The 12,401-nt window shown below is 45.6% G+C and overlaps 1 protein-coding gene across 1 annotated transcript; it reads right to left on the minus strand.

Moving 5' to 3' along the window:
• Positions 1 to 2,372: 2,372 nt before the first annotated feature.
• On the minus strand, positions 2,373 to 3,168 carry LOC127336049 (uncharacterized). The gene is made up of 3 exons (XM_051362808.2): positions 2,872 to 3,168; positions 2,693 to 2,767; positions 2,373 to 2,601 (listed from the first exon to the last, which is right to left on the minus strand). Exons 1-3 carry the CDS (start codon positions 3,166 to 3,168, stop codon positions 2,431 to 2,433), a joined length of 543 nt encoding a protein of 180 aa, XP_051218768.1. The 3' UTR covers positions 2,373 to 2,430.
• Positions 3,169 to 12,401: the final 9,233 nt, after the last annotated feature.

Consider the following 12,401-nt stretch of genomic DNA (forward strand, 5'->3'; position numbering starts at 1 on the left):
ACTATTGCAAGTTGCGTTTTGGATAATTTCTACTACCCAACCGATCCCGAACCCTCGGCGAATTTCCCGACCAGCGGTGCTAGGGTTGCTCGTGTTGCCAGTGTGGCACCGCATGGGCGCCGTCTCCTGCCAACCAGCAGCTTTCTGGAGAGACCAAGTTGCGCAAGTGGTGATAAATTGTAGATTCTTTCAAACGAAGCAGATGATTCCATCTGATGGTGGGCTGTTGTATATTAGTTATTCCTGAATTGCAGTTCCAACCTACTGTAAGTTCCTTGTCTCTTTCAGGGCCGGTGATGCATTCCTTGTCGCAGCTGATGCCGATGCTGATGCTGATGCTCTGCTTGCTGCGATGATGATGCCATGTGTTCGCTGAATCCGCGTCCTGTTTCTTGTTTGGCCTCTGGTATAACCAACGTTCCTCTGGACTATTAGTTAGGCCTGTTGTCGTTTTAACTAACAGCAATGGGGGTTTAGGTGCGGCTTTGGCTGTTGATGGATGGTGAGTTGGAGTTTGACATTGAAATGTCAGGTCGGCACTGTCAGTATATAGGTCTTCTTTTATCCTCTTACTTCACTATATCCCAATTGCCCAATGTCAAATTACCGTAAGCGGTACTCACTTGGCGTATGATATCTCATTCTGCTCTGTGCTCTCCATATCCAACTTTTCCTGATAATGATGTGGCACCAAACTGCTAGTTGTTCTTGGCTAGATGTTTTCAGCCTTGAAATTCTTTCTGAATACTATGTGGAAAAAAGAAGGATCTCCTTTTGTCTTTTTTGCCCATCTTATGGATATCTCAAATGTGCCACCAGATTCAGATTGTTGAGCCTTTTTATAGAGAAAAAGACACTTTCCATCCAGTCCTTTTCATGGATGTCTGAAAAGTTATCCATTGTCGTATATGAACTTTCCAACCAATTCTCATTTTACAGTCTGCAATATCCAGGTTGTCATCGAAAACTTCAGCATATTAAAGATGGATTAAGGATAACAGTCAGGCCTGCCAAGTGGTAATTGTTTAAGACTTATACACCGTACGTTCTGCAAAGAGACTTTCCTGGGAGCGCAAAAGCTGTATCATGGAACAGACGAAATGTCATGAATTACTAAACAACATAAATGTGACTTTTCCAGCCATAACTAGATGAATGGGTATCACATTCCTAGGACACTGCTGTCCTTTAAAATGCTAATTCCGTGTACTTATTAGGAGGAATCCAAGGAATGTGCTTAGGATTGTCTAGTACTGAAGGTCCACCGGATGCTAACTGCCTGCTTCTGACGGCACATGGGAATTTCTTATGCTGTTGGAGCAGTATGTTGCTAGCTGCAACCTCCGTAAGACCGTATCATGCAAATATACTACTGAACTGAACTTATTCCCATCAGACTAAAGAACTGGTTTGATTTGGTAAGTTTCGTTTAGAAGGTCAGAGATACCCACTTCTGCTTATTCTGATTGATTATGCAGGCGTTTGGTACTTTCTACTGAGTAGTGATTAAAGAAAGATGAGCTTCTGGTTTTCATTGAGTATTACAGCTTGCTTGTACAGTTCACCTTGGTGACCACATCACTGACGTGTGCATAGATTAATGGAATATATTGACCATGTGATTAGCAATCTCAGATTGCAAGCTCAGGAGCCAACAGATTAGTGATTATTAGATGAAAGCTTGAGAATTACGTAGATTGCATATTTCATTTCACGCTAGTAGTAACCTGATATTTTAAACTGATTCCTAGGCTAGTGCCTGCAGTTCAGCAGAACGTTCACAGCATATAAAATTGACAAAGCTTTCTCTGTTGAGGTGCATTGTTGTCTTTTAACTTACACATCATTGATAAACTGCATTGAATGTTAAAATCAACTTTAGCTTTAATAAAAATTATACATACAAAGTACTGAAGCTATATATATATATATACAAAGTTGGCCTCACTGGAACTCACACTACGGAATTTCAACTAATTCCAAGGTAAGTGCCAACATTTCAGCAGAATGTTCACAGCGTAGAAATTTGACAAAGCTTTCTGCAGAGGTAAGCTACATATATATTCACGTTAAATAGTATTCCTGCCGAGGTAATGTATGTATACATTCGCCATTTTGAACTTGCATATGGCTGGCGAAATTGCACCGAAGGTTTGTCTCAACTTGAGCTTCAATATGTTTTGGTATACAGACAAAGTACTGACGCTACATATATACAAAGTTTGCCTCACTCATCCACTTGAATATTTCTTACTGCTTGTTTATTATTTCTCGATAGTTGAATAGCTGTTTTTATAAGTTAATGGTATGATTGGACAGCTCGATGGCATGATGGAAGTAGTGTTCTTAGCTGACACAGTCACACAAGAGAGTGATGTATGAACTATTATATATAACTGAACCAGAGTTCTTGCAGTACATGAACAGTAATCATCCTAGGTAATCTATCAACATGGAGAGAGGGACCAAACAAAGCCCTTTCTTCCTCAGATCACTACACTCGTACAGATGTTTGTCATTGTTATTTCCACCACTGATCACTTCTTGAGCCGCACCAGCAGTCGCCTGCTGCCTCGAACCCGCATCAAGGAAGTACTTGGCCTGCAATATTTCAAGAACAAGCTGTTGTAAGAGACACGTAATTAACATCTGAAGAGAGAAATATATGATAGCTAAATGTTCGCAAACATACCAGCTGGGTTGTGTCCATCTTTTTTGCATCCATCGTTAGAATTGACTTCATCCACATATCATGCATGTTGGTTACCTGTACAAGAAAAGTCATAATCATGTTATACCTAGAAGAAATGCTAAATATTGCTGTTATTTCAACAAGCTATAGCTGACTCGAGGAAGTTTTTGATTACCAACCTTAGGGCCAGCTGCGGAAGAGCAAGCTGTGTCCTGCAAAGAATCATCTTCGTCATCTTCGTCCATCAAGTCCGATGTGATGAACGAGTCGTCGTCGTCGCCCAAGGAATCAAAGGAGGAAGAGAAGCCAGAGGAGAAGCTACTCTCAGAGGCTCCACCCCCTTGATGATCCATCTCCTGTCTGTTGTTTGATGACGCCAGGAAGTCGGCAAAGTGCATCGCCCAGCTGCTCTCGCCGGCAGACATGGTTGCTGCCGGGCTGACGCATGAAGAATGTGGTGATGTTGTGTTCTCCATGTCTAGAAATCCGCAAGCTTTCTATAAGCAGACGCGGGATAGCAGCAGTGCTGAAAGGCTCTAGGTGTTGTGTTTTGACGGAATGCTCGGTATGGCTCGTGCTGTCAGTATATATAGCTCCGGCTTCGGCGAGAATGAGCGGATAGGAATAGAAGTATACATGGGTATGAACTGTCTGTCAGACACTGGCGCCCGGTTTAAAAGAAGTGGCGCTGCAGGAATCTTATCGTTGTGGCCTCTATTCTAATGCTGCAATGATCTCTTTAATCGAGAATTATTCTTCACTGCTAGTATTCTCTGCGATCGATCATTGCGACCGATCGGCTATCATATGTATATTCTTTTGGTGATTGGGACCGAGGCGGCAGTTGGAATGCATAGCCGGCTCGGCTTGCTTGCTGATGATACATGGAGAGCTACACTCCACCTACTGTAGCTTCTCTCTGCCGATAGGTATCTGATGGCTATCTTTTTCTCTGTGTATTTTTTGCCTGCATCTTTCGTTAACTAATGTACGTTTGTGGTCAGGACCAATGATACATCATCAGTACGAGTATTATCTCGATATCTAAATTTGTGTCACGTTTCCTATGGATGAAAATTAATGGAGCTTCAGTACTGACTTCCTGAGTAGTAATGGCGAAAAAGTGAGCCATAGGAGAGATACGGTACAGTTCATCGTGATCATGCTGGTGCAAGTGTGCTGCCCCTGAACCAATGGCCGTCGGGCACGTCACGGGTTCAATGGAGTTGGTCGTCGATCGCGCTTAATCTGATCCTGTAGCGATCGCGATTACGCGAAGGATTAGAGGATCTGATATATCGCATGTACGAAGCAAATCAACCGTCGGCGTTCATGCCGCGCAGGTCGCGACCATATCCTGGGAAACGTTAGTTTATGTATCTCGTGGGGATTAACTCAGATAAGCATGCTTATTGCTTACCTAGCTTCGGCAATGGTGGTTGCCGGTTGCATGGACTATGACAGTTAGTTCACATGTGTAGTATACCACAAGCTAGATCGATCGGTTGCAACTGATATGCACATGCCTAGCTAGCTAGCTGGAGCGTATGCGTATATATATAGGCTGCAATAATCTTTTGCTATTTCTTGCAACTTGATTTTGATATTTTTCCTCGAGAATACACACTAAAGGTGGATCAAAATGTTGCAAGACACTTCTGCTGTATTGTACAGGTCACAAGGATAGACGTATATCTAAATCCATTTTTTCGCAGGTTCACATGTTGGAGTACCTAGTGGAAAATGGGCCTTTAACACCGGTTGGTAAGGAGCTTTTTTACCGGTTGCCCAAACGGTACTAAGCATCCGGTGCTAAAGCTCCCCTCCCCCCTTTTGCCGCGGCAGGAAAACGTCCCAAAACGCTACCGCGGCAGAACCCCGCTACCGGTGCCTTTTTTATATCCAATTTTTTTCAAATTATTTTCCAGTCCCTCTTTTTTTATATTTTTTTTCTTCAGAATTTCTAATATTTTAGTTATTTGACAAGTTTAATCTCTAACTACACTTAGAGCATGTCTAACAGACCCCTTATTTTTCTACCCCTTAAAACACGAGTAGAGGGCCCTGTATTCACTTTTCGCTAGCTGAAAACTCGTCCGAGCTAGCAGACCCCTTATCCCCACCCCGTAAAACAGAATCCTACGGAATATTCTGTTTTCAGCGGCGGCGCGTGGGTGGCTATGGCGGCGGCGCGAGGAAAACGGTTGGGAATCCTGAAATGTCCGCGCGCCCTAGTGAAATGGGATGAGGGGTTGGCCCCGTATTCAGCCTCCCGCCCCGTACAAGTAAGGGGCGAAGAGCCGCCCCGTAACCAAAACTGTAAAAAATCGACGCGGGGGCCGGTTTTACGGGGTCTGCTAGACGGCCGGGTAGCGCCCAACCCCTTATTTTGGCAGTTATTATACGGGTTTGGCCCTTTTAAGGGGTCTGTTAGACCTGCTCTTATCTCTAGTCAAATTATTTACTCGTGGTCAAACTTTTCGCTCGGTTACCCATCCTCCCACTACTCCGGCACTAGCACGCTTAACTTCTAAGTTTCTTCTCGTCCCGCTTTCAAATGCCTCGCGCGCATGTATGTGATACTAGTATAATGATATCAATCCATTAACATGTTGGTCGATGTCATATTTCTTTATTGTTTGAATTTTAAATAATTCTTTTAATAGACAAAAGTAATGATGTAGTAATAATCTAGAATTCATAAATAAACATTAACTTTTTAATTTATATTATTTTTAATTTTTATTTTGACAAACCTAAAACCTGAAAATTTTAAAATCTAAAAATTTGCTAAAAGTAATAATAATCTTTATGCAGATGCAATTATTAATTTTAATTTTTTAAAAATTTAAAAAATATAAAATTCAAAAGTTCTAGCAAAAACTAACATCTTCCTGCTTTCATATTTTCATTTGGAATTTTGAGAATATAAAAATTAGCTAACCGGGTAAACCCGGTGAATTCGGATGTAACTTTTCCTCACTATCATTTTGATATATTATACGCTTTTTCCCAACGACGTACGCAAAAGTTAATGTCATTTTACCTTTTTCTAAACTTTTTATGCAAAAAAGTCAATATTTAAATTTGTTAATTTTCCTTAATAGTAGGTTGCGTAATATACAGGAATTTCAAAAGATTTTATTTTTTAAATTTTCTATCATTTTCTTTTTTATTTTACAGAGCTAAAAAAGTGATCCAGGGGGAGGGGGTGAGGTGCGTGGGGAGCCTTTAGCATGGTTCGTAACACGAACCGGTGCTAAAGGGTTCACGGCTGACAGAAACACTTTAGCACCGGTTCGTGACACGGACCGATGCTAAAGGTCTCGCACGAACCGGTGCTAAAACTCTAGCCTCTCCAACCGGTGCTAATGCACCCTTTAGTCTGAATTCGTAGCCGATCCGGTGCTAAATCTTCAAACAGCTATGAACCAAAGCTTCTTTTTCTACTAGTGTATCCATGAAAAAGCTCTAGAATTATAGTCCGATATACACATTTCCGAACTAAATTTTGCAGGTTCACATGCTCTAGTGCTCTAGTGCGCACCACCCACCTAGAAAACGCCAGATATTGTAGCAGGAACTCCGAGCGATACAAATATTTCTGAGCTATGATTTTCATGCGGATAACATACACTGCATCATTACCACATTCTCAGTTTGTACCACTTTGACTCCCGACGTTATTCCAGATTTTACAAGTATATTTTTGTGATTCTCATGCGAAAAAGGATCTGTAATTTTGTGTTAGTTATTGCGTTCATAAAATTTTCATGCTAAGTTAAACACCAATGTCAAACTATATTCATTCTGAATCTTGACATCCACAAAAGGCTACATCATCGCAGACTAATGCCGAGGGCAAAAAGATGATGGATAGGGGTGTAAACGGATCGGATTGGATCGGATTTTGCTCATACCATATCCTCTATCATATATTTTTCTCGGATTCGGAACGGAGCGGATATTGATCGGTTTCGAATTCGAATACGGATATATCGGTGTGCGGATTCGAATCGGAAATGGAGCAGACTCGGACCGGAAACAAAAATAGTCGGATATATGCTCTCATTGGTAGATAGTTATAGTTCCTGCAAATTTTGATAGATATTTAAACTTTTAGTCTTGTGTAGTTAAGAAGAAAGAGACATAATGCGCTAAAACTAAAGCATTGTTAGAAATTTAGATATAAACATGCTCGCCAAATAAATTTGGTAACTTAATAACTATTAACCTTTCAATAATTGCCTTTGCTCTAGACGCAAAAATCGGATTATCCGGTTTCAAACCTTCGGATTATCCTAATTAAATTTTGGATAATCCATATCCGCATGCTATTTGCTATACCATATCCTATACCATATCTAGAGCACCACTTCGAAATCGGATATCCTTATCCGCCGGATCCTTCAAAATCAGATATGGATACCTTAAAACGGATTCGGTGCCGGTTTCTGTGCGGAAATTATCCTATCCATTTACACCCCTAATGATGGAGCAAGCATATTTTCGTAGCCTATTTGGAGTTTCCTCTAGGCCCGTGCTGAGTCGACATCTTGTAAGTTGCCCTAACAAGTTGGGTGCTAACCTCTAGTCCTCCACCAAAACTTGTTGGCTCGGTGATGCTAGCAGTAGACGGCGTGTATTTGTTTCCTTTTGAACCTGTTTCTGTGGTTATGTTCTGGCAACGGTAATGGTGCTCGATCTCAGGTTGGGATCACACAGAAAATAAAACAAGTCAGGTTCTTGTTGGTGTTGTTGCAGTTATGGCACCTAGGTGTGTTGCGGTCAAAACCCACCGGCGGGCAGCGACGGGCAACACCGTAGAGCCGGAAACAACCTAGGGCTGCGGCTGGCCGAGGTCCCTCCGAGCGACGGCCCGCAAAGCCTCTGGTACACACGTCCGATGCTGATGCAAGGGCGTGCCACCTGACCTATACCTGGTCAGGAAGGTGATGGAGATGCCTCGCTTAGTTTCCTGCATGGCATACACGTAAACATTAAATACGAGCCTCGATCGGCTCTCAGGTTATCCTGTGAATCGGCTCAAGGAGCCGATCCACCCATGATTCGTACGAGGTGCACGAATATATGGCGGTCCTGCTTGATCAAGATAAAGCTAATGAGATCTACGACGATTTAGGGTTTTCACCGCATAATCGGATCATCCTACTCAGGATTGGGCCTCGCGGCCACGCACGGTGATCGTAAGCCGATCCTAGACAAGGCCTAAAAACCAACACGAGGTTGATCCCCGGAACATCCTGTCTAGGACTAGCAAACGACACCCTACGTGCCGCTGGATCCTCCCGCCCTTTGTAAGGCCTAACTATTGCAGATATTAAACTAATCCTTGATGAACAAGGAGCAACCGTAACGGATCGGATCTACTAAATAATGATCAAGCGGGGTGCCGCCCCTACACCTAAGATAGGTGTAAGGGCGGCTAGATATGCAAGGGTTGCACTACGACAGCATGTTTAAACGAAGAACAATGCTAACCCTAACACATCTATGATAACTACGTTGCTCACCATCAAAAAGGCTTCAGTACGAGCAACGCATGAACAACATAAAGCTTGTGCTGCCTAGATCGCAAGATGCGATCTAGGCAGCATGGTGCTTACCGGTAGAAACCCTCGAGACGAAGGAGTTGGCGATGCGCCGAGATTGATTTGTTTGGTTGAACGTTGGTTGTTGTTTATTTCACAAACCCTAGATACATATTTATAGTCCAGGGGACTTTCTATCGTGGGAATAATCCCCACCGTGCACGAGACAAACTCTAACTTTTAATCTACGATGCAATCTACTATAATTAAAGATACACGGGCAATCTAGCCCAAACTTTTCGTGCAAGGCCGCTTCAGAGATCTTCCACGTGTAATCTTCCAAGCCCATCTCCTTACAGCCCACCTCCTGATTTGACCAAAATCTGGTGATAACACATGCCCCCCTGGTTTTGGCAATGATAATTTCAAAACCACTCCGTTTTTCCTTCGAAGGGTCATGTCGTGGCAGAGCAGACCTGTCGCAGTATTCTTCATCATGATGCCCTGTCTTTCCAGCTTCTCTGCAAAATTCGATAGCTTTGGCATCACTTCCTCGGAAACTGCAATGGCATTAAATTTCCACCAGGCTTCTCATTATTTAACTGTGCCGATCGATTAGCCCTCTTTATCCCCTTCCTCTGTTCCAGCCATCGGCACCAAAAAACCCTCTTCCCCTGTAGCGATGTCTTCCTCTTCCTCTGTCTCCTCCGGCCTCTCCCTCCAGTCCTTCTCCTCGAGCGAGCCGGAGTGGAACTCCGATCATGCGCCAGAGGGCGACCTGCCTCTGACCGATGGGGAAGAGGACCTCAAGTTCCTCATCGATGGGGAGCTGATAAGCGAAAGTGAAGACGACCTCCATCCTTGGGCGAAACCCACCTCCCCCGATGGGAAGGGGGAAGAAGTAGAGGAAGAGGAAGAAAAAGAGGAGGGTGGCCCCTCTTCCTTCGCTAAGCTTCTGCCGGCCAAGCGATTCCGCGCTTGGGCGGACAGCGAAGACGATGATGATGACGAGGAGGAAGAGGAGGAGGATGAATCCTCCTCCTCCATCGGGTATCCGCCGACCAAGCGCTTCCGCTCCTGGGCGGACAGCGAGGATGATGATGATGACGAGGAAGACGAAGCTCCGGCCAAGGGCTGGGGTAGCAGCGACGAGGAGCTTCCTGGGAGCAGCGCCGACGACCTCGACGACGGCGACGATGAGGACAGCGACGACTAGTAGAGTAGGACTAGTAGTAGCAGTGCACTAGGCACCAGATCCCTCTTTTGAGAGCCATCGGCTCTTTCTTGTAAAGCCGCTCCTTTGAATTAATGAAAATTGTTCTTTCAATTCATCTTTCAATTAATCTAATTTCACTCCTTCCGCTAGTCATACCAAGACCGATAGCAACGTATCGGATTCCTTTTCCTTTGGACGCCCGTGAAGCCGGGCTCAAATGTCGATTAGACCGCCAGTCAAGCACTCCTCAAATTCAGGCTGTGATTTGATATCTGACCATAATTTTTCACAATCCCTTAGCCGATGACTACTCATCGGCTATTTTGAGAATCCAGTCCCTTTCCTTTTCTTGCAGCAACAGGACGGTCCAAAACCTGTAAAGCCGACGGCCTCCTCTTCCGGTTCCTCTCCGTAGCTTTAGCAGTTTTCTTTTGCAACACCTGAACTGCTTTCAGAGAAGATCACGATGCAGGGTCAGTCGATGCGACTCCAATCGGCTCCCAAAACAGAACATCTACCAAGTTAGCTGCCCCCCGAGCCTTAATCAAGGCGAGAATACCGGCGAGGATGCACAGGTCATTGATCGGCTTTCTTCCACTGAACGCCGATGTTGTAAATGAAACACCAAACTGAAAACCATCTTGGCGAAAATGTGAACCTTGAGCACATTCCAGTAGGTCTTGGTCTTGTGTAACTGTACTAGAGTCGATGGCTGCGCACCGGCTTCGCTTCTTAATTCTAAAGTCGATGCCCTTGCATCGGCTGTAAAAAAAATTTTTTTTACTGGCCAATTTTTCCTAACCGGCCCCCAATGTTTCACTGCACACATGTTTACACATGTTTATCTGCACATGTTCATCCGACTATATGCCCCCCGAGCCGAATCTGCCAGGTGACTGCAGATATCGGCTTTGTGGTTAGCCAAGGCACTGTACTTGCACGTCGGCTCCGCGAGGATTCGTGCTGACTTTCATCCGCCGACGTGGCCGCTGCCCAGTAGATCGATGTTGAACACAAGCAGAACATGTGGTGAAAATAATTTTGGCCGATTGCTGGAATCGGCCTCCATATCAATTGAAGTGCTGACTGAAGGTTCTGTAATGCTCCTTCATAATTTTTGGGGCCGATCACAAGGATCAGCCTCGCCCTGTTTGCTCATCGGTTTGTTCTTGCTACTCGGTCAGGCTGGTGGACAAAACCAGCCCAACCTCTGACTTTATCATGTTGATGCGCTTGCTGTCGTCCACCTTGAGTGCATCGTGTAATCGTGGAGCACTAAGCTCCGTCGGAAGGACGAGCACCATGTTTGTACCAGCCGATGTTTCATCATCGGCTCTCCTTTGCTTGGGACGCCACTCCATTCTCCGTGGACGACCCTCTTCGTCCAGGGTTCGCTGAACTTTCACAGCCAGATCAGGTCGTGCCTTCCTTAGCGTATGCAAGTATAACCTTTCGGCTTCCTCCAGGCCGCGCAATCGCTGAACCCTGCGCTTTTGTGAACGGCTGAGTCCATCAGGGCACCACCTTGGTCGGTGGTACCTGTCTTCTTCTTCTTCCTCGTCTTCTGAATCCTCGAGATCTTCCCTATCGAGGGGACTCAGCGCGTTTGCTTTGTGGCGGGAGAGGCCCTAAGCGCTTGAACACGGACACGTTGGCTGCCTCCTTCTTCTTCTGGTTGCATTCTGGGCAATTGCCGATTGTTGGCAATCGGCTCATTCCTGAATCCCAGCAGTGTCTGAAGAAGGGGCAGTCCCAGTGCCTGTCGTTGTCGTCTTGCTCCCTTGATTCTCCTTTGGCACGGCGCTCGTGCTCCTCCTCATCGTGATTGTGCCGACGATGTCTTCTGGTTTCTCTAGCCAGACGATCTCTTTCATCATCATCGCTGGATCGTCGGCGTTGGTCATACTGACTCACATACTTGTTGAGGAGGTGATCAGAGAGGGGTCGCTGATATCTTATGTTCTTCACTTCTCCCTCTGTGACGTAGCGCTTGCCATCATGACGGAGCCGATCGCGTGGAGCGGCCTCCTCTGTGTCCTTGCTACGAGAGCAGCTGCCCTCGTCTCCATCTTTGCCAGAGTGGTGCCTAGGTCCTACCATGTTGATGCTGAACGAGGACCCTGGCTGGCAACCTTCAGGGTACGTGCATTCCACCATGTTAACGGCGGGGAAGGGTTGGGTGTCGACCTTCATGGCGTACTGGTTGAAAATCAGACGCCCCTTTTCTATCGCCGCTTGGATGTGCTGACGCCACACCCTGCAGTCGTTAGTGGCATGGGAGAGCGAGTTATGCCATTTGCAGTATGGCTTTCCGTTCAGCTCTTGTACCGTGGGGAATTTGAGACCTTCAGGAATCGTCAACTGCTTCTTCTTGAGCAGGAGGTCGAAGATTTGCTCAGTTTTGGTCACGTCAAAATCAAACCCCCTGGGCGGGCCTGGTGGCTTTACCCATTTGCAGGACACGGGGGTTCCCCCGAGTCCATTCAGCCACTTGCTACCTCTTGATCTCCGCGAAACTTCGTCTTCCTTCCGCCTCGACCAGGACTATCGCACGCTTGAATTTGTCCTGCAGTACGGGTCCGGGTGGCGCTGTTCATATGCCGACGCTTACGAACCATGTGCGCCGGTGAGGGGTAGTCTCGCTTGGGAGGCCATGTCCTTGAGCGGTGTTGCAAGGCCCGCTACCGCCAACTCGATTGCTTCCTTTTCAGATTATACGAACCGAATAACATCGGTTCCTAAGATTCTGAAGCGCTGGATGTATTCTCGTCACGGTTTCTCCACGCTTCGACGTAATTGTGCTAGATCGGCAATGCCGGACTCGGAAGCCTTCGAATGGTACGCATATGTAACTGCTCTTCCAACTGCTTCCAAGTCCGGATGGAGTCTGGTGGCAACGAGGTGTACCACCCGAAAGCCGATCCCGTGAGGGACTGTGAGA

Source organism: Lolium perenne, chromosome 2 (assembly GCF_019359855.2).
Source record: "Lolium perenne isolate Kyuss_39 chromosome 2, Kyuss_2.0, whole genome shotgun sequence".
In the NCBI taxonomy this organism is placed as follows: domain Eukaryota; kingdom Viridiplantae; phylum Streptophyta; class Magnoliopsida; order Poales; family Poaceae; genus Lolium; species Lolium perenne.